The following is a 25461-nucleotide window of genomic DNA, read 5'->3' as shown; positions in this document are numbered from 1 at the left end:
CACAGACACAAACACACAGACACACACACACACACACATCAGGCTGCACTTCTATGCTTGTATCTGTGAGTTCACAGACAGAATTAAAATCACTCAGTTAATTGCACTTGCAAATCAGATCCTACAGATGTCAGAGGGCTGTAAACTCTGCTTGTAAAGCCACTGACTGAATCTTTGGCTCTGAAGCTAAGGTCAGTTTTGGCTGTTTCTCATACATCATTAAAGGACAAATTGGGATCCAGTAAAAAATTTATGTGATATAAATGCTTACTTGTCCAAGTCAGCCTAGACCCACACCAAGTAATGGAATTTTTACATCAAAGTACCAAAAGAATTGCAGTTCTCACCTTTTTTACTACTTGCTCTCTTTAACTCCTGTGCTAATATGTAAGTACTGATTGCTTAAGGTACAAGTGTTGATAACCCAAAGTTACGATATCCCTCCAGGATCCCTGAGGATGCACAGGCTTTGATGGCTTGGCCTTCTCAGGCAGGAGAGATTTCTTACCAATTCACCAAGGTGCAGAGATCTGCAGCTGTGGCTCAGGAAGAACTGCCCTGGCCCAGAAAGTAACAGATGACAAACATGCAATGAGACATTGGTGCCTCTTAGGGGTGAATTCAGTACATATACGCCAACCAGCAGTTCAGAAAAGCTAACTTGTGCTTTGTATGCTACTATCCATCAGTACAGTTTAGATTTTTTTTCTGCTTTCCTACAATTATGCAGCTGTGGTTATGTGGTATTATTACACTAACCAAACAATGAAAAGCAATTACAAAAATAGAAAACAAAGAAAAAAAATATTTCCTACATCTTCCCACTTCAAAAGCATTACTGCCAATGTTGCATAATAACAGCAGATTTACTTACTAGCTTCTTGGTCACAATCCTTATTTATACAAGCTACTGCAAGCAAGTCCATGTCATTCTGAAAGCTCCAGCAAACCCAGGTCTCAAGAAAAAGCCCAAGGCGAGACACATGCTGGCACAAGGGTGCTGGACACTGCCGTCCCTGCCAGGGCCCAGGCTACGAGCGAGTGTACTGCACTGTGCTGTACTTGGTGACCCTGGAAGACTTGCTCAGTGTGGCACTGGCAGGAGGTGGCCCTTCAATGTTGGAGCCCACCGGGTTACGCAGGGAGTCTGTGATCAATATGTGCTCTTGGCTTCCCCAGCCAGCACCTGCTGCCTGTTCGGCTCTGCTCTGTGTCCCCGAGGCTGTCACCACCACGCTGCGACCCTCTGCCGAAGTGGGGAAGCTAAGCAAGCCCTGCTCTGCAGCGGGCACAAGCACCCTCTCCCGCTCCCTCACCACGACGTACTGGGAGTCAGGGAGATCCTGACCCAATAGGGCTCCTGACCCAGCGCCCTCCGTCTTCGCCATTCTCTCTGTAACCACCAGATTACTTCCATGTGGCAAATCAGGGATTTCCACCATACCCTGCAAGCTCGACGCGGGTGCCAGGACTCTTTCTGTCACCACTATGTTCTCCTTAAACTTTGGGTCTAGAAAGACAGTGGCTGAGCGGGCAGGAGCCCCCGCAGAGTAGGATGTTTCCGTCATGGTGAAATTGGTCTCCGCATGGGCAGTGGGAAGAGGCTGGACCTCACGTTGCCCAGAGTGGGATGCAAAGGTTGTTTCCGTGACCACCTCCTTGGACATGGTGTCTTCTGTGCCACTGCCCACGGGCTGGAAGCACCTGCCTGAGGCAAAGGCTTGTTCGGAGCTGGAAGCATTTTGCTGATCTAAGAACTGTGACTTTGTGTCACTAAGACCGAAACCTGATTCATTCCTGGAGCTACCATCTTTCATGTCGATGTGTCTGCCTATGCATATTTCTGCTAGAGTCTTAAATTTGTCTCCTAAATCATCAAGAAAATGGTCATCAAGATCACCATCAATAAAGCTGCAGCAGCCGATGGAGCCGTGGGGCGAGCCTGACTCTCCCTGGGAATAAACCAGGAGACAGTCGTTTGCAGCTTGGGCTTCGTCTTCATCCGCAAAAGAGACAGCTTTCTACAGACAGAAAACAAAAGCAAGGAAAAATTCATTAATTTCAGCTCTAGACTTAATAAATTTGAAAATCAGTAATGCTCGGTCTAAAAGGTTAAAATAAGAAAATTTAACTGAACCCACAGAAACCGTCAACCAAGCAGGGGCAGTACCTAAAAGGGCTTTTGTTCTTTGAAGCTAGTCTGAACTTGACAGTACACTTGATGAAAATAAACATTTGAGATTAAATTGAAAACCTTGGGTACTATCACCACATCCTGCTATTCCTACCCAGAATTTTGCCATTTGTGACACTGCTCCATCTTCACAAAAGAGATTGCTTTTATTTTGGTTCAGTGAATGGACTTTACCTCTAACTAGGTGTTTGTGGGAGAGTGCCAAAACCACACCTATGAGTATCCTAACATTTAAACACAGATTTAATGAGTACATGCTGACGTGTCATTACTTGCCATGGCCCTTTTCACTAGCATAGTCTGCAGGATCACACCCATGGAGCCCAACAGGAGAAAAATCACAAAGTTAAATAGCTTAATAAGTATGGAAACATAGTTCAGCATATAAATGTTTAGGCTCTGTGCAGGCCACTTTGCAACAAGGAATGCTCACAGGTTCTGACTGTAGTGCCTGCAGGGCCAGCTCAGCCTGAAAGCAGTGTCCGCAATGGAGGTGCTGCTGGTGATAGCACAAATACCAGTGTACATGCTTGCAGCAGCTCCCGTTCCAGGGAGTGCAGACAGCCAAATCCTCTGGGCCTGCTGAACCAGCTTTACCTAATGCGGTTGCTAGCTTGTGCAGAGAACCACTTGTCTGCCACATTTGAAGTTCTGCAGTGCATATTAGCTCAGGCATCTGTGTAATGTGGTATATATCCAGACGCAAATTGACTCTGTATGTTTAACTACATTTGATCCTGGAAGGAGGCACATTACCTGGGATGCTTCTACAAAAATCAACATACATCTGGAACTACTTTGTTTGGTAATTTGTCTTTTTTTTTTTTTTTTTCTTTCCTGTAATCTGAGATATTTTAGCCTCCCCAAAGTTGTAAAGGTTATTCTAGTATGACCTTTATGAAGCCCTCCTGAAGGACTACAGCAGGCAGCTATGCTTAAAGTTTGTCTTAATGTTAGGAAGCACGAAGAGTGGAAAGAAAGCAGAATTGCTGCTGTTGCATCTGTTCACCCAGCAGACCAGTAGCCAGAGCACTCAGGAAGCACACAAGTGTTTTGAGTTCAAATCCTTTCCTGGCCTGAGTGGTACTAGTAAAGCTGCACAGCTCCTTCCCTGAAGAACTGCATCATCAGCCAGCTACAGAGTGTGAAGATGTTTTATTTGTAAAGGTGATGGACAACCCGTACATCCCCTGGCATATAGAAGTGAAACTTTTACTATAAGGAACTCACCAGTCTGAGGACTAACAATTTGCATTATGCAAAGAGGAATAGCTCCAAGGAGCAGGAATAGCCTGTTGGTCAATGGTTAAGTCACTCAGATAAAAAAGTCAGAAAGGAGAACGCAACATGTGCCTCATATGCTTCTGATGAATGGCCCTTTACTCAGACTACTGGGCAAATAGACAAGTCCAACACCACTTACTTCATCATCTACTTTGAAAACGCAGACCCACCCTCTACCGTTTGACATCTACAGCTTATCTTTCAAAAACCTGCTCCATTATAAAGTTTGTAGCTGTGACTCATGATGAGTCACAGGTGCCTCCCTATAGGCCAGTTTAATGTGCTTAATCCCTGAGATTTATATCACATAGTCTTTCTAATGGCTTCTTCCTGGGCAAGGGGCTCCTTGGTCATTGCTGAATATTCTGGATCCCATTCCAATGTACCTCCCTCGAGAAAACGGTCTTGCTGTGGGACACCTTGTAAGCACCCAGTGCTACAAGACTGAGCATTGTCCCACAGGTGAGTCTAACCCAAAAATTCTTAATGCTCCCAACTCCACATGCACACAACATTGATCACTGTATCAGGACTGTTTGTATACCCGTATCTACTCATCTGTGCTTGTAATAACATGAACAGCATTTCACAACACCAAGTGTAAGTATCAAAATATCGTTATTCTCAGGTCATATGCTTACATCAGTGAAGTAGTCTCTCAAAAATTCTTCATTCATGGCTCCTGCCACCCCCACTGCGACTCCTCCTCCAGCCAGCACTGTCTTGCCTTCAATACCTGCCAGGCCTTCAGCCCCTCTGGCTGCCATGGCTCCATATTCAGCACCAGAAAGGAGATGCCTTTGGTCTTCCCATCTTTCCTTGGTGTCAGCGATGTGCTGCTCTCTTACATGAGAGGCAGAGCTGCCTCCTCCTGTTGCAGTTTCCTCTCCGCTCATTCCTGCTGCTGCTGCTGTTGCTGCTCCGCCAGCCACTGCTCCTGCGCTCCCCAGTCCAGTGGATGGAATGAGGCTTAGCATCGTCTACATAAATAACACAGATTAGGATGCAACATGAAAGCTGCACGGTCTAGCACATGGAACTCACCAAACCAGCAGCGGGGCTGGGTGGGACCTGGGAGGGTGCAGCCTTATGACTTGTTTGAATTCGCACTTATACATGTTGCTGCAAAGAGTAAAGGGCCTCCTGAAACAGGGTGCAGCTTCCACAACTGTGTTCCCAAGGAGGATCATAGAAATGTTTCTACAGATCATTTTAGTGAAACTCAAAAGGGCTGGGAGTGAAAGTGGGAAAAAGAAAAAAAAAAAAAGAAACCACAAACACCGAAAAAGACTTGCAAAACTCCAGGGAGCTCAGCTTTTCCAAGACAGACTCTGCCTAGCTTTCTCCAGACACAAAGTAGGGGAGTATGCACTGCCTGCTGCCTCTATGGTGCTTTTTTTCTCCTTTTCTAGCAGTTTGGCTTCCCTGTTAATTGTCTTTTACCAAGAATTTGGTGTAATCATTGGCCCGAAATCAAGTCTTTAACCTTACTTCTGTTTCTTTGTTATTGTGCAAAAGCATGCCAGTGTCATGGGCTTTTTTTTGAAAACTGGGGTTTGTAGCATAACAAGAAAGGGCAAACTTCTTTTGGCATTCACTGTTCCCTCTGCAGATTTGCACTTTTTTCTGCCCTTTTTTTTTTTTTTAAAGAATTTACTCTGTTTAAGAAGCCAAATACACAGGGAAGTCATTTAAAATGCAACCTGAAACTTTAAACTACAAGCTAAGCTTTATAACACATTCTTTTACTGCTTTACCATGCTCCCAGAGGAGCACAGAACATTCCAGGCTTGCAAATGCAAATGCAAATGCTTCATGCTTTACAGCATCAATACTTTTCCCACACTCCTGTCTCTTGCTCAGATATCATCAATATTTGCTTGATTGCTTTCCTTTAACTTTGGGATTCAAACACTGTGGCTGGTGTTTCTAGGGCTGCTGGTGGAATTCATCTTCCGTGCATCCTTCCCTGAGCCTCACAGGGTTAATTTTAATTAATGTTCATGTGTGGTTAAAATCTGCTGTACAGTCCTGAAACACCAGCCCATAATGTGGAAGAGAAGCCAAGTGTCAAAGTGAACGCTTGGATTGAAATCAAAGAGAAATGCTATTAGGGATACGTGCCTTCTCCTGGGGAGCTGCCCCTTCGCTGTTCCACTGACGCAACATCTCTTCGCTGTAGTCGGGTATCGCAGCAAACCCCTTCGCTCCTGAACCGCAGGGACACAGCAGCAGTAACAGAGGTATAACTATGGGGAAATAGAAATTTGCCATTAACTATGTGATGATTAGGGTTAAAGCATGCTAAAAGAAGCCAGAACTGCAGTTTGGTCAGCTCTCATACCAAAACATATCTTTAGTGAGCTAGTGATCAGAATGAGGGCTCATAAAGACTGAAGACATGTTCCCAAATATTCAAGGTATTTCCTAGAAACATACGCCAGGGTGGTTTCCTAGAGAGTAAACTAACAATTAACCTGTCAGGGCTTCAATCCTGTAGATGACCACACATGAATATAGCCATGCTTCTATCGAAGATCTCATATACCGAAACCAAGTCCTAAATATCACTGTACAACCTCAGCACTTCTAACTCTCCCCGTCCTTTTACTACTAGATAATGACATGGTGTCATGCAAATTCCACCTCACCACTCCTGTGACACATCTAGAGCGTTGCCTGGGAACTCAAAACAATCCACTTTCAGGAGCAGAGCGTATTCGTGTGGCATGAACTTTGTTTTGCCATAGCTAGACTGCTATCAGTACAAGCAATTAAATATCGCCATTTTAAACACAGCATTGGTACACATGGCCATTCCCTGACAGCAAAAATTTTTCTCTTATTTTCAAGCATCTATTTTGTCTTACCAAAGAACAACACGTGCTGCTCAGAGCAAGGCCCCAGAGCTGGGTCTGCAGTGAGGGAGAAGAGAGTGGAGAGGGCGCTGAGATTTGACTAGGAAGAATTAGGGTTCACATGGGGAGGTGTGGGAAACACTGAAAGGATTCCTTACTGATTCTCCACCTGTTATCTACAGTGCTATAAACAAATATTAAAGTTGTATATATTAAAATGCACAGCTTGAAATCCTTTGAGGGATAAATGTTGATGTTACCAAAATTAGTCGGGGATTTGCCATGACTTCACACAGACTAGGAGTTTACACAGACTATATCAACATGATAAAACCTGGGAGCTGGACCGTTTCTTCCCTGATGCCTTGCAGGCCATATTTACAGTGCTTCTGAGATAACATGAAACGATTACTTACGCAGCAAAAGTAAAAATGCCAAGATGATCAGCGCAATCGCTCCCGGTCCCAGACGCACTGGTGGAATGCCACTAGCTTTGTCTCTGCATACGCCACCATCCGCACACTTACAAACAGTCAGTTGCAGAGATTGTGCTTTATCACAGCTCAACCCTTGGAAATCCTTTACTAGGACGGGAACTTCAGTTTTTCCTATCTTCAGGTATTGTGGTATCAGCTGTATGCTGGTGCCTGAGGCAGAAAAGGAAGGGGGGAAAAGAAAAGACCAACAAGAAATGAGTTGAGAGAAAGCTGACTCCTATAAACTAAGGGAAATAAAACCTTCACAGCTCCCCAACAGGCCCCCTCCAATTAAGTCCAGCTAATGCAATGGAATTAAGTTTAATTAGCTGCTGCTAGAGCATATGTGTTCTTATTTTTGTCAAGTAATTCGTGCTGGTAACAAAGCAGCCATGCTCACTTCCAGTCTCAGGTAATTGCGAAGAGTTTCATCCCAGCAGAGACGCATCATGGAATACAGCCCAGCTGCCAACGTAGTGTTAACCTTCACATCATCCACACAGCCAGAGGCTGAATTAATAAAAAAACCAGCTTCAGTCTTTAGGAGATTAACATGTTATAGGCCACAAGGAGAGACGAGGGAGCGAGCATGCCACTCAGTCCTGTGGCTGTGTCATGTCAGGGACACAACTAGACAAGAGATGCCCAGATGATGTTACCAGCTGGGAAAGAGCTGTGACCCCTACAATTACTGCTAGTCTGGCTGCAAGTGGGGTGAGGAAAGGTCAGAAGATTCCTTCTTGGTCTTAAACCTAAACATTAGGATGACTCTGCTGATTGCTTTGCAGTGTTATGCTATAGGATCAATAGAGGACAGAATAATTAATCTGGGAAGAAGAAATGTTTTCTGGTGCCTTTGATCTACCTGAAGAGCTTCCTTCAGGCATTTCCTAGGCTTATATGAATGGAAACATAAGAAGAAAATTTTAATCTCATTTTGAAATACTCATTAAAATTACTTATGATTTATGACTTATTTTTGTTCCTACTATGCTAGACAATCTTAGATTACATTGTATTTCCCCTTTTCAAGGCCTACTATGCAGACAGGTTGATTTGTTAAGTCAGAACAACTGCAGCCAGTATTACCATATCCCCAAAGCTGTTTTAACAAAAAGCATCCTCCATCACTGTATGCTTTTTGTAGGAAGATGAGAATGGCTTAATCCCAGCATTACCCATTAAATCCTGGTCACCACATATTGGGTCATCACGCTAGGTGAAGATGGTTCAACTGAGGGAAGGTGACAGGCCCCAGAAGACATGACTGTGCTTTTATATCCATTAGCAGAATGTGAGTGATGTGTCTTCATACCCGACTCCATATACATGGGCTTTTTTCCAGTCTGGATCAGCCAAACTGTCAGTTTGATTGGAATTAACAAATTAAAACACTACGACTCCAAAGAACTGAAAGTAACTAAAAATATATTTTCTTACCATTTCTGGTTGCAATTATCCATTTTTTTGCTGTTCCTTCTGGCTCATCAATGACAGTAAAGCTGAAGGGATCACTGTATGGGTAACCATCCAAATCACGAGCTGTAACATCAACTGATTTTGCATCTGAACACACAGTCTGCACGGGGTTCACAAGAACTGGGCAGTTATCATTCTCATCTTTAACTTGAACAACGACTGTGCCTGTGATTGTTTTCATAGGAGCAGCTAAGGTTTTAAAATACGAAAAATTAAATTAATTTGAAAAGTGAAAAACTTGCATCTTTAAATAAAACTTAATATTTTCCAAAACACAAACATTGCTAAAATAAGTTGAAAGAGCTCTCCCTGGAGCTTATGGGAGCAATATTTCATTCCTAATGTTAATAAACATATTGATAAAGTTCTCCTGAAAGCAATCTGGTTTTACTGTTTTAATTTTTAAAAAAAGCATATCCTGTGTATGGTTACATAGTAACATGCAGATTGTAAAAGGAGAATTCTAATTAGATACACAAGAAGTTCAGGGAGTCTTTCTTGCTTAGCATTCAAGAAAACTTAGGACTCTGAAGTCTATTGATTAGCATACTGGCAATTTCCACCTGGACAAGGGATGTTCCTACTAGACTAGGTCTTTGCAAAACTTTTACAAAAAGTTCACCTCCGTCTAGTCAAAGAAGAGAAAGGGGCACCTTAGGAATCCATTCAAAGGTTCATCCTGTTTTAATGAGTTGCCCATGTCTCTCCTCCAAATACAGAGCCTACAGGAAACTTTACTATGTGCCTCACTTTTATGCAGTTAAAGATAGGAAGGTTAAACCAACTTCAGTTGTAGAAAGGCAAACTAAACCCTAAACAAACCAATCAGTGTGAAAACAAAATCCTCTCAACTTACCAGTAGTTACACCCAACATGGTGAATGTGTAGGTACCATTTACTACATAAGACGATTCGTAATCGAGATTTTGGGAAAGTTGGATTTCACCTGTCTGTGAGTTTATTGTGATCCAGTTTGCTATGTCGCTTCCTTTCAAGTATCTGATTAAAATTGCAGATAAAGATGTACATGTTTATAATGAGGAAAACAATCATCAGCGGAAAAAGCAGCTTCACAGTATGTTTACTCTTCGTTTAAAGCAGAGCCCACATCCCTAGGTCTGTGGTTTCATTCTCCTGCCACTGGAACTGGTTTCAACCATAAACCTAAGATTATAAACCTACCCTGAGTGCTGAAACCTGTTTTGCCCTTTAGAGCCAGGATTTAGGTGTGGAGGCATTATGAAAAGTAGACCCAGGGAATGAAACCGGAGCAAGAGCAGGAGCTGCGCTGCTGGTCATTGTCCTCCTCCCCTCCATCCCTGCTCCCAGCAAAAGCTGAGCAGCCACCACCCAGGAGAGATGGTATTACAGGTGTAGGGGAGAGGGGTCCACCTCTGGGTATGGACCTCTGCTGGTCTGTACCACTTGCAAAAGCCACCGTGGTGATTCAGTGTTTTAGCTGAAGAGCTGCAATTCAAAATCTAAACACACAGCCCCAGGCTTATCTACTTCACATCCCTTCTGTCTGATCGCTAGATGTTTCTGTGTATTTTTTCCTAACATTTCTGCAAGTGATGAAGTCAGACAAGTAAATCTACTTCCAAAAGTAGACAATCATGACAAACAGTGTGCAAGCACAGACAACTTCAGCACAAACACTTATGTCTCACCATATAAACAAAACAAGTAGGATTTTCACATCAGCTATTTCCTGCATAATAGAATAATGAAGATGAAGATAACAATGTTGTTCTAGGTGTGAATTATGCATAGTAGAAAACTATTGTCTCTTAAATTATTTCAGTTCATTATACACATTTTTATAGTAAGATGTGATTTCTGACATACTCAATTATGATGATTATAAAAAGATTCTTACTTAATGTTAACTGCTGCTTTACCCATGTCTTCATCATAGGCTTGATATTGTCCAATAATCTGTCCGATCTGCAGTTTCTCACTTGCTTCAATAATTTTTGTGCCACCAGGGAAGATAGGGCCTTCCCACACATTAATCACACTAACGCTGATTGGAATTGTTTGTGCTTTATAAGTGTATTTAATTGACTTGTGGAACTCTGCTTTGTTTGTAACAACAATGCCCAAGTTTAGGCTTTGCATTTGTTCATAATCCAGTTCCTAGAGCAATTAAAAAAACAAAACACAACAAAAAACCCCACTTAGAATTTGACAGAATCTGTTATCCAAACAACATTAATACATTTAATATTTAAATAATACTATTTAAATAACACTGTAGCATCCTTATTTAAATAAGGATGCTACAGTGCAAAGAAGAACTGTTGGTTAACATGTTAGTTTCAATACCTCAATACATAATGCTTCAATTCTTTAGAATTACACAAGGAACATTACTCTTCTTATTTTTAATGGATTGCATGATAGCTATGCCTTTATGTTATTGAATTTAAACTAATATGAGGCAGGTGCAATGAGTCCAACCCACACATTCTGTTTTTACATTCAAGAATCAGTGCTCAATATTACTTTGCTCTTCCATTATATTTTTATTTTTTTTAACCAATCATTTACTTAACGATTTTTTTTTTTTTAACAATTATCAGTTTTCAGATAAGGAAACCAGAGTGGGAAAAAAAAAAAAAAGAAAACAGGTGCTTAGGGCACTATGAATCTTCAATTTTTGTGGGCTAAAGAGGAACGAAATTCATAAAATAGAGATGTCAAATTATGGAAAATATTTTCATAATTTGAATTTATGGAAATACATAAAATAAGTGTGTGGACCATTGCTCATGGAGTAGATGTTGCCTGCAACATTATCTGTGACCATGGTAAATAAAGAAATTTAAACTGAGGCCAGCAAGGACAGCAAAAACATTGGAAAGTTTACAGCATATGTGTTAGCACTGTCACACAATGACAAGGAAAGTTGGGAACTTCTGCCCCACTAGGTATATTCGAGATCACACAGAATGTAAATGGTAAACTGGACAAAATTATTATTTTGCATGGAATTATTGAATACACCAACAAAGAATATGGCAAAGGAGGAGTGTTCACCATGTAAATTTAAAGTTTACATACTGACTGAATATAAATAATTTGTATATCAATTTAAAGGGAATAAATTATTCTAATATTTAAAGAAGACTCTCTAAAGAATACACTAACCTTCACAAGAGTCAAAATTCCTTCATTTGTTTTTTTATCTGTTACTATATGAAAAAAGCCGCCTTCATTACCAGAAACAAAGGAAAAGTTTGCCAGCCAGTTATCAGAGAACTCTTCATCTTTGTCAAATACTTTTATCCGCAAAATTTCCACATTTGCTCTGTTTTCTTCAATGCTTACTTCAAACTGCAATCAAAAAACACCCTTCTTAAAAAGATGTCACGATTTACCTCATTTCACCAGTGCAAGAAAGTTTGCACAACCTTATATTAAGCAATGGGATACTGCCAGGTGTAGGAATGTGCCAAATATTGTCAGAAATGTACTTACTGCATGACTTTCAACCACAGGCACATTGTCATTGACATCCAAAATCTTGATTTCTAAGGAACATGTTGCAGTATTCCCACCTGGTTCATCGCCACGGTCTTTCGCTTCCACCACCAAAGAATAGCTACTATGTGCCTGCCACGATAAGAAAACAAGTGTTTAAACTTGGCTAAAAACTTCCTTTGCTGTGTTACATCTATTACATTTTGGTAACCCCCCTTGTGGCCAATTATAGCTTCTCTCTAGCTAGTAGTGAATCTCACACACAACTACCTTGACAGGCTCTGCTGGAGTAGAACTGAGGCTTTAAAAAAGATTTGGGACTTTTCCACCTCCCCCACAAAGAGCTAAGCTGTCCTTGCATGGCAAAATAAAAAAAAAATAAAAAAAAAAAAAAAAAAAAAAATCTGGCCAAAACCAGGGACAGGGACCAGCAATACCTGCATGTCAGCACAGGGCTGAAGGCAGAGATGTTGCTCTCATCTGCAAAGCTAACAGCCAGATCACCATCTGCTGGCCAGTGAAAATTCATGCAAGCACAGGTAAAGTTGCTGGTAGTATGTGGCTTTCAATGGTGTTTCACCGCAGCATCCATCCTATCTCTTTCCACCATGATTTGCACAGAAGGCTACAAAAATCTAGATGTAGGCAGAAGCTCTGCAGATGGTGATCTGGGTTGTCTTTGCCATATGCTCTCCAGCACAGAGAAATGACCCCTTGTTTCATTGACTGCTGCCCTGGATGCATGGGAGGGACAGAAATCAACAGCCAAGGGGCTGGTGTTGTGCTAGAGAGGTGACAGGGGAAATACAACCTTGATCCTGTCACCCCCCACCTCTCTCCCCAACCCCTGAAAACCATGCACCAGCCAGACAAGGCTTCATTCCTAAGGAAGGTGAAGGAAGGTAAGAGGAGGCCCAGCTCTCCAACTTGGTAGGCGGAGCTGGAGGTGACACAACAGGTATCAGAAGACCACTGTTAATAGACAAAAGTTGGGAGGTTTTTTACCTCTCTGTCAAGGTTTATTGTTGCCACTCGAACCTCACCAGTATCCTTCTTCATACTGAATGCAGCACTAGGGCTTTGGGAAATGATCCTGTAGGCAATTTTGGAATTTAGGTTATTTGGTTCATCTGCATCTGTTGCATTTATCCTCATTACAATGGTACCTGGAAAACAAACCAAAATATAGTATGTTTACACTGACATCTACTGCCAAGTAATTTTACTGTAATTCAACAGATTAGGGGACTGTTGTCAGATGCACCACACAATTTTTTGATGCTCTTGCCTTTTTTAATGAATAGACCTGAAGAAGCATTCCTAAAATCCAAATAATACCTGTTAAAAGTATATCTTCTAGCAAACAGAAAGACTGTATCACCATGTCTATAACTCATAGAAATCAATGCAGTAGAATTACACAACAGGTTGAATTCTCAAAAAATTCTGTCAGAAAACTGTAGATACCATATAGAGAAGAAAGAAACAGTTTTTGAACAAGTTGCATTTCCCAACAGCTTCACTCAAAATACATGGTGGTCCCCATGGCGCAACTCCCTTACAACTCATGGCACAGGATTTTGTCCTCTGGGAAAAGGTGTACCTCAGGGTCCAGTGCCCAAGTTTGAATATTAGTTGGAATTCAGGTAAAGAAGCAATTACCATATGGCTGCTACTGACCTGAAAGAGAGCTGAGGGAATTCAATCTCACCCAAGCAGATGGTCAGTAATTTGTTTCTTCAGACTATCATGACGTTGAAAGGGATGCAATGTTAGGTATTTATTAGGTGGTTTTACTCCAGCTTTTCTTATCTTCTGGGAAATAACCTGTTGCTCTTATGTTTACTGACATCAATAGGAAAACTGCCACTAACTCATTCTTTGAGGGTTAGGTCACAGCCATACGCACTTAACCTCTCCAGCTCACAGATGAAAGGGGGCTCTTCATGAGCATGGTGGAGCAGAGTCCCTCCTGACTAGGTTGGGATTGTGAGACCAGAAGGTAAACTGCATTTCCCCTGCAATTCCTGCTGAGAGACTTTGGCCACTGGATTTATGGCAGCTTTGACACCAGACCAAAGATGCCATAAGAGGAAGTGTTGCTGTCTTGTTGCTTTTATGTGGACACTTTCCTGTCATCACATCACACAGTTTAGCCCTGAATAAAAACTTTCATTCAGGCGTGGATAACCTGGCTTATGCAAGCAAGAAAATGCATCCTTGTTACTGCAGATACACTGCTGCAAAGAGCATATTCACTTGTGCCCTTGCATGTGTTGGGAAAAGCTAAATGAAAAAAAAAAATTCTAAAAATAATGTTACCTGCTTCACTTAATTCTTCAATTGAACCAACAAAAACTTCATGTGAAAACACTGGAAAATTGTCATTTATATCCACAATTTTAATGGGGAGGTCTATTGGTTTTTCCAGATCTACTCCATTCCTATTTTGAGCATGACCTCTGAGCTGAAATAATACAGACAGAAACAGTAAGCAAATACAATGAGTGACTGTAATATATAAAAATACATATGCAAAATATATAGAAATATATAATACATATAACAAAATGTAAGCATTATATAAGCATATACTATATGCTTATAAATATAAGCATGCATACACACACACAAATATCCAGAAACTTTAAAACTAATTAAGGCAAACACATCTGAACAAAATAAATTAAAAATGGATAGGTGGGCACCTATAAGAAAAAAGTAACTATTCAACTTACAAGCAGCATCGGAGTCTCTTCCCTGTCAACCTTTCTCGTTATGTTCAGGTCTCCAGTCTTGCCATCGATAACAAATAATCCAAAAGGGGGTTCTGTTACTCCTTGACCGGATATAGCGTAAGTCACCACTATCCCTGAAGCTTCAAGATCAGAATGTATCTAGCAGGAGCATAACAGATTAAATAGCGTTCAGCAAATAAAACCACATTTAAAAATGTAAATAAAATACTTTTGTAATGAACAAACAAAAAAAAATATTAAGCACATATTTTCCTGCACTCCTTTGGGTGTAGAGATGTTGAGACAAATGCAGGAAGAGTTCCAAGTTCTATCTGAGGATCTTGTGCAGGGAGACGAGGAACATGATGGGCAGCACAATAGCTGGGAACCGTATAGTGAAGAGGTCTCTGGGAGAAGAAAATTTGGTCTGTTTGGACAACAGGAGTGGGATAGGATACAAGTGCAAGTAAAGCCTGGAAAACCACTGTGATAAGGTGAAAAGCTGGAGTGAGGGAAGAAGGAGGAAACTGGCTGATCAGATGGATGGTGGCAAATAAAATGAGAAAGACCAAGAAAACAAAAACAAAACCAAAGAAAACGAGAGAGTCTGGAACGACGAGTTAAGCACAGGAGACTGAAGTTACTTGAGTAAAGCCTGAAAATAAAACACAGCAACTTTTTAAGGGACATTAGACCCAAGCTAGCAAGTGTGACCAGGAGTGAAGAAGTGATAGGGTGGAGGAAGAAAGGTCAGAACTGGAGAGGAACAGGCAGAAGAGGCTGCAGGGACTAGAGATTATATATACCCTTCCTCTGCCATCAGTGAACACCTGAAACATCTGGAAAAGCACATGCATGTTGTGCCAGCAGCACTATCAAGGTGCAGCCCAAGCAGAGGGTAACAGCCTGCTACCATCTGCAGTTACATCATATGCTGAAGTGGCAGGTGTGGTGAATTCAGGTTTCAACACCGGTGCTGAACCAAACGCATATCACTCTTGCACAAAGGATAACACCTTGGTTACTTTTAGCTCTGTTTCCTAAGAAAATTAGGCATACATAATCATGCCCCATGTACATCCTTCTGCCCAAACACCACCAGCAGTTTTGGGACCCGCTTGCCAACTTCATCCACAGCTGAGTAGGGGTGATGGAGTGAAAAAACTCAAAGATATTGCATTCCCAAAAGTTTTATGAAAACTGGTGGCTGGGAAAAGATGAGAGACTGAGTCAAATAAGGCTGCACGAGCAACTAATCTGCTGAAGGAAGGAAACAGAAGGAAATGTGCCAGTCTTCAACTGACATTCAAAAGTCCTTTAAAATTCAAGAAATATTTGTGCATGTGCCTGGGGCAGCCACACCCTTATTTTACATTTTCATCTCTATTTTTATGTGTATTCTGTATTTATCTCTTTTCTAGGCTTACTCTAGCAATTGGGTTCCTGTAGGAATTGTCCTCTTCTTCCCGTATGAAAGCTGGAGGGACTGTCCATTCTCGCTTCTGTCTGACCAGGCTGTTGGGGTGAGACAACATCCCACTCCTGCCATTTTGATGATAAACCTGTGAAAAAACAAAGTTGAACGTCAACATTACATTGAGCCATTTCAGATAAATACTTTATTGCTGCTGTAGCCCACACTTCTGAAGAGCTTTTACTTTTTCAAGACCTAGTAACTTCAAAATCATGGAGAAACACTAGCCTTCCAAGCCACAATCTAAGAGCTGCATGTTCCTCAAATTGTTTGAAGAGGAAAACTACACTAGTCTTTTCATCAAGACAGAATTAGGTAAGACAGGCTTTAAATACATTAGCAAGCCCCCATGACCAGCGGTTGGCAAAAAACCACCTGTTCTGGAAGATTTAAGTGCTTGTCATAAGATGTGGGAAGAGGTTTGGCACTAAGGCTATTTTAAACCATCATTTCTGTCTTATTAACTTGTTAGCCATCCCACCAGTACTGCCTCATACTCAGCCATCTCTCTGAACCAAAGTACATGAAAAAGCAGGCCAACCAACAGCTATTGAACCCATTCACTGTCTCCGCTATCCTTGCTCAACTACCCCTCATTCTCAATCTGCATGACACCCTTCGTGCTTCTGTCTAGCTTAGTCCCTGCAGTGTCTGTTGGCTTCTAGATTAACAACCGGAAATGTTTCCACAATTAACACCTTCCATAAAATAATAGTTGATTTCATTTACAGAGAGTTTAAAAAGGAGAGATCTACAAATTTAATATTTTAGGGGAAGTTTCTCAAAGTTGAACGCCACCCACTTTGATGGATGTAGGCATCTATTCACTTACATTTCGGCTTTCATTTTATTATTCATTACACAACTTTCATGTTGCAGAAAATGGTAAAAATCAAGATATTTATCAACTGAAGTAAAGCAGGACTTTGACACTTGCTCTTTGCTAAGAGAACCCTTCTTCAGACACTGATAAAGAAAAGCAGTTTTCCATTATTTCCTACCTTCACATAGAGTCCATTTCCGTAATTCAAACAGATCTGCAATGAGAGTTATGATAATAATGATTAATTTTATGTCGCTTTAGCAGTACTAAAACTTAACTGACATAACCTACCTCATAAGAACAACAAAACCATAAGGAAGAAGACATCTGACCTTTGTCAATTAATATTTACTAGTTACTCACAATAGCTTCTGAAAAATGTACCCATAACCATTTAAATTAAAAACACACTATAATTAAATAATCATGAAGTTTTTCACTTTTCTCCAGGGGGAAACAGATAATAAGCAATTAATAGGGGGAAACGGATAATAAGCAATTCAGCTTTTTTTTTTTTTTTTTTTAAATAATTGCAAACTTCATGCACATTTTTAAACAACAATTTTCTAGTGCCAAATAATGCTTCAGTATTCCAAAACCATGTGAATTTGCCACGAAAGTAAGTGCTGGTTGCCAGCAGCACCCTGGAGAAGCTCCCTCTTCTGGGAAAATCATGGATTAGACAGGCTGCGGTGGGTTACCAACCACGTAGGTGAACAACACAGGTTGGATAACATTTAAAAGCAAGAACTAATGAAAACGTCTGCTGAAGTGTACATGATAGAAGCAGCTCTCTACTTAGTGCCTTGCAGGGAGGATAAATGGCATTTATACATCCCTTACTTGAACAAGGCAGAGACACATGCATACTAGCAAGTAAATCATGCTCTGACAAAACCTTATGTGTCAACATCCAGTATTGGGACTGTCCATCTCCTCATGCACTAGGATGGCCCAGGACAGCTATGCATGTCCCTGAACACCATGCTAGATGGAAGGAACTGGAGCCATCAGCAAAATTACCAGAGACTCTGTTGCTTACGTTCACTCTCCTTGCATGAAAGACTCCACAAGTAACAAAACTCTTCAAACAGTGCATAAATGTAGGCATTGGGAAACAATAACAACAAGAAGTAGGTTATTATAACACGTGAAATCAATAAATAGAGCTTTTGAGCTTTGTATAAGCAGAGAAGAGAACACTCTCATTGTTTTCAGAACTACTACATCTACCTACATTTTGTGTCTTAGGTGTTTGTTTTTTGTTTTTTTTTTTTAATACTAATGCCTAAGGAAAAGCAGGCACAGAAAATGTGATTTCCTAGTGAGATATGTCAGGGAGTATTTCTTAATATTCTTTTTGACTGGTTTCCAGACTGTTGACTGGGTTCTCCCTATTCATCCCTCTGACTCAGCCTTGATTGCTGTATCAATGACAGCTCTTTTTTTTTTTCTTAAGATGTTATCTCTTTCCCACACAATGCAGCGTCACTGAGGATGGTGTTGAGCAATGTAGCAGACTGCTGTTTCGACTTGCACAAGAAAACTGTTTCTCAAATGGCAATTTTCCCAATGTATATATTCTGAATACAAAAATCAGCAAACAATTAAGTTCCCTAAGAGATATGCATTGTGAGGGCTACAAGATAGTACACCTTAGACCAAGTTGTTTTCATTAATATTCTTAATCTTATTTGGGTTTATCAGTTATATGGATTTTTTTAAAATTTATTTTTATGATTAATGAAATTGTACCAGCAGGAGTGAGAGAAGAATTTTGGTTTATAGTCAAAGTTTTCCAAAAGAAGCTACAACTCTTTAGAAAGGTGAAATAGTTGTCAAGATGTCATTGTGAACATCCTTGTTTGTTCTTACTGGTAAACTGAAGGGAAAAGTGTTTCCGTCTCAATACTGAATGAAGACAAGAGGCCTAAGGTAAGAAATTTCCTAGTATTGGAAACCTGAGAACCAAAGTATAAACAAAAGTGTTGGAAGTTCAAGAATACACAGGTCGTCCATTGAGATGCATATCAAGGAAATCCCATTAGTCATTATAAAGAGAAAGTCTTCCATTAAGATAACTAAAAGTAAAAATCAATTTGTTTGCTTACTAGAGAAGCAGCCTCGAAACATTGTTTTACTGCTAAAGACAGTAAAAAATACTTCTGCTCTTGTACTTTTCAATCTACAGTTCACAAGTAATCTCATAAGGAACTTCTAAGATATCTACAAAAGGTGTTTAAGAATGGCAATTTTATTTACAAGATGCATAAATACATGTGGAACTAATATATAAAGGGATCCTTCATTTCTATTGAAAATTTTTAAATGTTCTAAAATTTTGAAGAAGGGGTAAAGAACTATTCAATGACATTTTCTTCAAGGAAAAATAAAAAGTCACATACCCAACATGTGCTGAATTCTGAATTTCATTTTTTTTTAATATCCTTCTTTTAAATGGCTTAGCATGAATAGGAAAGCTCTGTCTGTCATTTGATGTGAATCATAGCCTTGGCACCAAAGAGACATTTACTGATGACACAGAGCTGAGAAGGTATTGTCAGAAGAAAACTGGATCATTACAGAAAATGAAGTGGAAAGCCTGAGGCCTGAAGTAATAGAAATAGAATGAAATACTACAGGAAAGCAGCAGGAGTAGGTGAGACGGCAGGGGAAAGAAGGGAGTGACTGCCATGTATAGGGAGTGCAAGGCTGCTCTTGCCCAAATCCATGTTCATGTATAGTCAGGAAGTGACTAAAGGACAGGTTGTGAACATGTAGCTTAATTTTATAATGTAAAGATCCAACCTGAGCAAGCAAGAAGGTATGTGTCTGTATTAGCTACATTATGAAACAGTAAGTCCTAGAAATGTGATCTTTCACGTACACTGTGTGTCAGGAGATTTGGATCTTGCACCTCCAGTGAGTCAGCCTGGTGTTGAAGAGGATGGGCAAGTGGAGATCTTCCATACTTAGAGAAGCAGGCTGAAGAGAACATCCAAGTTATCTACTAGCCCATCTCCTGGCCCTGGGGCAAGACTACACTAACACTACACTAAGTGCTTCCTGGTAACTGTTTGGCCCGTTCATAAAAACAAGCGATGAAGGTCCTCCAGCTTTACTAGCTAACCTAAGGCAGTGCCTAGCTAATCTTACAAATGGAAAAGTTTTTGTTAATTTTTATCCTAATTTTATTATTCTATTTTTTAGCTCTTTGCAAGTTGTTCGTATTGCTGTTTGGATAAGATTCAGTTCCAGATTAAGGCACACAAATTTACATGTCTAAATGAACACTCAGTGCCTAAACTTCTGTTATACTCAACAGAAATACAGCCCATACAGACAAGGACATCAGAGAGCAATTCAATTCCTGCCAAACCCAGCTCACATCTGCTATTTTTCTCTGGATTCCGCTGCCTGTAGCTATGTCTACTTTGTAAGCCCAACACGAGAGGATTTGTTGGGCAAGGTAGTTGCTGCTGAGAACCCACCACTACACAACTCATATTTTGTGGTTGTTACCTCAGACTAGAATTAGCCTGGTCACACAGACCGAACACCCACGAGCAGATGGATGCATGTCCCAACACAGTTTCACTCAGGAGGGATCAGATTCACAGAGTCTGGAGATTTGCTTCGAAAGCACAGTTTGATCCAACCAAATAGGTGCACTCTGCATCCACTGCACCTCCATTTACCATAACAGAAACTCAAACACCTATACTGAGATGTCTTACTCTCAAACCAAATCTCCCTCTTTGCCATGTTGACAATCCTGTCATCAAACAGTGTAATTCCCTTTTGTTCTCGATTACCCTTCATGTATCTGCAAACTTATGCATGTTACCCACTTTCTTTTCTCAGTTCTCAGATCTTGAATCACTCTTCAAGAATCATAAAACAGAATTTCCTGAATTTAGATTGCATTTTTTGCTTTCTTCTAGTCTCTCATGGGTGGATCCACTTTATTCTAAAGTCCGGCATCCAAAATTATGTACCACTTCAGCTCAATAGGATGGATAAAACACTAAATCTTATGTATTTCTCACATGCTTTCATATCTCACCATAGCACTGGTTCCGCCCGTCCTCCCCCCCACTTTTTGAAACAATATTACCTTGTTGAATCAATGCACAGATGCTTGTAAATATTTTTACCATGTTTCAACATGTTACTGACAATAGAAGCTAGGCTTCTTTGAATAATCTCACCCTTGCTCTTTCTAAAACTAAGCATCGTGGTGTGTTTTCTCTTTTTCTTTTTTTTTAATCTCTCAATTATATATATATATATATATATATATATATATATATATATATATATAAATTTAACTTGTTTCTGTGAATTTTGAAAAATAATTGCTACTGGCTCTAACATTACAATAGTGATCTAATGTATTCTGGACCAAATTTCATCATTCCCACCGCAAGTCTAATATCTCAAATATCAAGGAAGTACAATCAGAGAAAAAAAAAAGTTTTGCTGGTTCGCATAGTAAGATTCATACATCTGTCAACTCTTCTTTCACTCAAACGTAGGAAGTGTTCTGAGATTTTCTCTCTTGAAGACATCATGTCCACCCCTTTCAGAAATGACTAGGAAACCTCCCAGTCTGATAATCCTCGACAGCTGTGCCCTCCCAGCAGGCCCACGGCTCTGGGTGTGTGCCCTGGACACGCGCCAAGCCAAGATCAGCCCTACGGGTTCACTACTGTCCGGCATGACCGGACCTTCTGGGAAAAGGGTCATAGACAGGGACATGGGGAAAGGTGCTGTGACCTCTGCAAGGTATCTGAGGATGAGGATACAGGGATGGAGCCTGCCAGCAGGGAGGGAGCACAGATGACCATGCGATACTTCCAAGAAAAACAGGGAGAGGAAAAACATATAGTTCTTGATGCTTCTAAGATAGAAGATGCTTTGGGAAGACAATACTTTTAGACTGGCTTTGTTTTTCAGTAGTTCCTTAAGGTTTTGAAGTTATCAGTGCCATCTTTGCATGCCATAAGATATAAATGACCCTAATCTGCTGCTCTCAAAGAAGCAACTAGACTTTCTGCCACATGAATGGCTTTGTCCAGATAAGGGAAAAAAACCCAAACCAAGCGAGCAAGCAAGCAACCAAAAAAGGCACAACACAGCAGTGCCTCTCTCTCTGTCACAGAGGCTACTGTCACACTCTTCTGACAAAAACCAACTAAGACAGCTTTATTTGCTCTAATATTCCATTGAGCAATGAGGCATTTAGGCACCAAACTGAGTTTACTCTTATGTACTGTACCCTGCCCCATCTTTAGCTGAGACTAAAGATGATGAGGATTGACAAAAATAATTTTCCTATTCAGGCAAAACCAACAGCGTCCTGAGTCACTGCAAGCCCACCAAAACAGACGAGGGTGTGGCTTCAGGTGTTACAGAAATAATTGGTGAAAACTTTTGTACAAGTAGAATTCCACGTTTCCCACTGCTCTTTTGGGCAAAATGAAGATAAAACATTTTCAAACCAAACTGTAACTCCCAGCTTGCTGCAAAGAGGAGAGGTCAACTGTTTGCTGGCTGACTTGCGGCCAACCAGAAGTCTACATCAAAGTTACCAGGCAACAGGTCTCCAGCTAACAAATCTGACTTTGCAGGATCTCGAGCTCAGGGAGCAAAGTCCCAGTCTCCAGCACCTGTCAGTCTGACCCTGCATCAAGCCGTTCCTGAACCCTGCTCAGCTCCTTGGCAGCTCCCCGGCACAGTCCATGGCCTGGTCTCCACCCTCACCTTTGTCTGAGCAGCAGCGGCCCAACTTCCGCAGGCATTTTGCCAGCCTGGAAAGGTGAGGAGCTAAAAAACAATGCTGCAGATATGGAGGAGAGCTTCCTGTACCACAGGTGGAAACACCTAGAAAGCATCGGTCCAAATAAAAAAATCCTAGGCATTTTGGCTGAAGTTTGTTACGAAATAGTCCTTGCTTTTAGCCTGAAAAGCTATTTAATAGGATGCAATGTCTAAAGGCTGATGGCTAAAAAAAAGAGTGGAGGCAGGTAAGGAGAAAACTTCAAGTGTCCTGGATTGTTAAGAATTTCGTATCATTTCTCTAAGGCAACAAAGACTTCAATTAAGACTTCAATTAAATCATACTTTATGAGGCATTTTCCTTCCTGGCACTATTCCTTCTAAAAGGTAATGCACTTTATTAATACAGATAATACGTTGAACATGAAGTCGGCAACAATGTGATCTCTTCACTGGGTTCGTGTAACTCCTGGCGTCTCAAAAAACCCCACCCATTCGACATACCGTTCTTATCGGGCTTTTCTACCTTTACCTGCCTTCGGCTTAGCAAACTGCTATGCAAAGAAAGGGAGAAAGCCAGTTCCCAGCCACAAGCAGCCGGCGGCGCGGGGGGCTGCCAAGCCCCGAGGGGAAGAGCTGTCCCCTGCGGCCGCACACGCACCCCGCAGCGCGGGGGCCAAGCGCTGCCGCCTCCGGACCCCGCTCAGCGCCCGCGGGGCGCGCTCGCCCCGCCCCGTCCCGCACAGCTCCGCGCAACAACCCCGCAGCCTGCCCGCGGCATAGCAGCGCCTTCCCCCGCCGCGGTGCCGGGGGACCCCCGCGGCCAGGGGCGCCCCATCGGGGCCCGGACTCACCAGCAGCGCCAGCAGCCGCACCGCCGCGGCGGGGCCCCGCGACATGGCCGCTGTCTCCTCCGCGCTTTGCCCGGGACGGGGTCACCTCCTCGGGCCGCCCGCGAGGGGAAATGGAGGCGGGCCCGTCGAGGGGCGCACAAGTAGCCGCCGGTGGGTGGAGTGTGCCGGGCGGGAGCCGAGCCGGCCGCGCCGCCACGGGAGGGGGCAGGTGGCGCCCGGCACGCCCCGGCCCCGCCCGGCCCGCGGCGGGGAGCCCCGACCGCAGCCCCGCCGAGCTCCGCCCGCGGGAGCCCGCGGAGGCTGCTCCGCGCCGCGGTGGTGCCGCCGGCGCAGCCCCTCGGGCGGGCGGCCGCCGTTCCCCTCGGGCTTCCAGAGGTGGATTTTTATTTCCCCCGCTCCGCCAAGAGGAGCGAGCTGGAGGGTGTAGGAGGCATGCAAAGCAGCTGGGACGGCAAAGCGATAAACTAACAAGTAATTGATAGGGGGGAATACAGCCTCCTGGGAAAATAAAATTGTGTTGGTTTAGCATAACCTTCCCTGCAATCTTCCTTTTAATATGCTCCGAGCCATATTCTTCCTACTGTTATCTGGCAGAGATCTTTCCTGGACACACCTGATTAATTGGTGCTTATGAAGGCATAACTGATTCCTCATGATGGTGAAACAGTTACATAGACTTCCCGTACATCCTCTCCTTCGAAACACCTAATGAATCTTCCAAAGTTCACACTCAATTGTCTTAAATAATTTCTGGAGGGGCTGGTTATGATACTATACGTGATACTATCAGGGCTCGGTGAGGGAACCAGCCATATTGGAGTCTATCCAATTACATTATGTCCTCTTACAATATATCGTAACAGTGTACGATAAATAATTTCACATTGTGAGTGATGTCAGTTGCAACAATTGTAACTTACATGGTGATCACAAGGGAAACAGTTTTACCTCACAATTTATTCTGAAGATACGTATATCTATTTGTATTATTTACTTAGAATATCACAATTTATGGAGTTTGCTGATATCCTTAATATAATTTTCTTAATTTAAATAACACAAAAGGTAGAAGCAAAGAAGCCAATATACACAAAATGCACAGTATTAAGGGTATTCTTTCTTGGCTCTGTCAGTGAGTCACTGGGCTGGACTGATCACTTTGTAACCAAACAGAAATGTGTATGTTTTCACAAGAATACACCCTGAGATCTTCTGAGGATCTTCGTCAGGGTGTCAAGAGCAGGCATGTTTTTTGGTATAGATTTAGCAGCCAGTGAACCCACTGCAGCTAATGTTAGTAAAAGTAGTCTGAAATTCTTTTAGTAATTCCTGTTTGAGATAAGGAGGCAGAGCATGTATTGGAGAGGCTTCATATTACACTACTTTTAATTTGGTGACTTAGAAGTAGATTCTGATTCTGGCTGTATATTACATTTCCTAGCCTAAGCATAATTTGAAAGTATTTCTTTACATCAAAAGGCTGCAAGAGAAGAATGCTGATTTTAAACTTTTTTCTTAATCTGGAAGTTAGCTCTCTGGAATTCTGAAAAAGTTTTTGGTTGCCTATCCAATGCACTGTTCATGAGGTATTAGTAAATATATATATTTACAACTATTTGTCATTCTTTTAATGCTGATATGATAAAGTAAAAGGCTAATTTAATTTCCTTTCAAAAATCCTTAGCACTGATTTCCCTGTGAAGTTACCTATGTGTTTACAGGAGGAATGAGTAAAATAATCTCTTCTTCACAGAACTCCACACCCACAGAGAGACAGAAACTGTCCTGCAAATTAACTTGCCACAACTTAGATGTCTGTTGTTATGTTGCTTATAACTTTCACATGGGTCAGCTGCATGTCCTGCACATCCTACAAGACCCTCAGTCATCATAAAAAAGTTTGGGGATTTTTTTTTTTTTGTACATGTTTAACCAATTGAAGCAGGACTAATTTAAATATTGTGAAGGTTTCTCAGTTCCCTTCTGTGGAAAACTTATATTATTCAGATTTTAC

General features: G+C 41.6%; 1 protein-coding gene across 1 annotated transcript; it reads right to left on the bottom strand.

Moving 5' to 3' along the window:
- Positions 1-23537, bottom strand: LOC135985218 (desmoglein-2-like). The gene is made up of 15 exons (XM_065628305.1): positions 23448-23537; positions 16991-17026; positions 15943-16077; positions 14516-14674; positions 14100-14244; positions 12783-12943; positions 11775-11909; positions 11445-11630; positions 10171-10430; positions 9148-9290; positions 8253-8480; positions 6753-6983; positions 5603-5727; positions 4120-4458; positions 1-2021 (listed from the first exon to the last, which is right to left on the bottom strand). Exons 1-15 carry the CDS (start codon positions 23490-23492, stop codon positions 1032-1034), a joined length of 3318 nt encoding a protein of 1105 aa, XP_065484377.1. The 5' UTR covers positions 23493-23537; the 3' UTR covers positions 1-1031.
- Positions 23538-25461: the final 1924 nt, after the last annotated feature.

This window comes from Caloenas nicobarica, chromosome 2 (assembly GCF_036013445.1).
Source record: "Caloenas nicobarica isolate bCalNic1 chromosome 2, bCalNic1.hap1, whole genome shotgun sequence".
Lineage (NCBI taxonomy): Eukaryota > Metazoa > Chordata > Aves > Columbiformes > Columbidae > Caloenas > Caloenas nicobarica.
The sequence above is the reverse complement of the archived record's forward strand: the minus strand, read 5'-3'. Positions and strand labels throughout refer to the sequence as shown.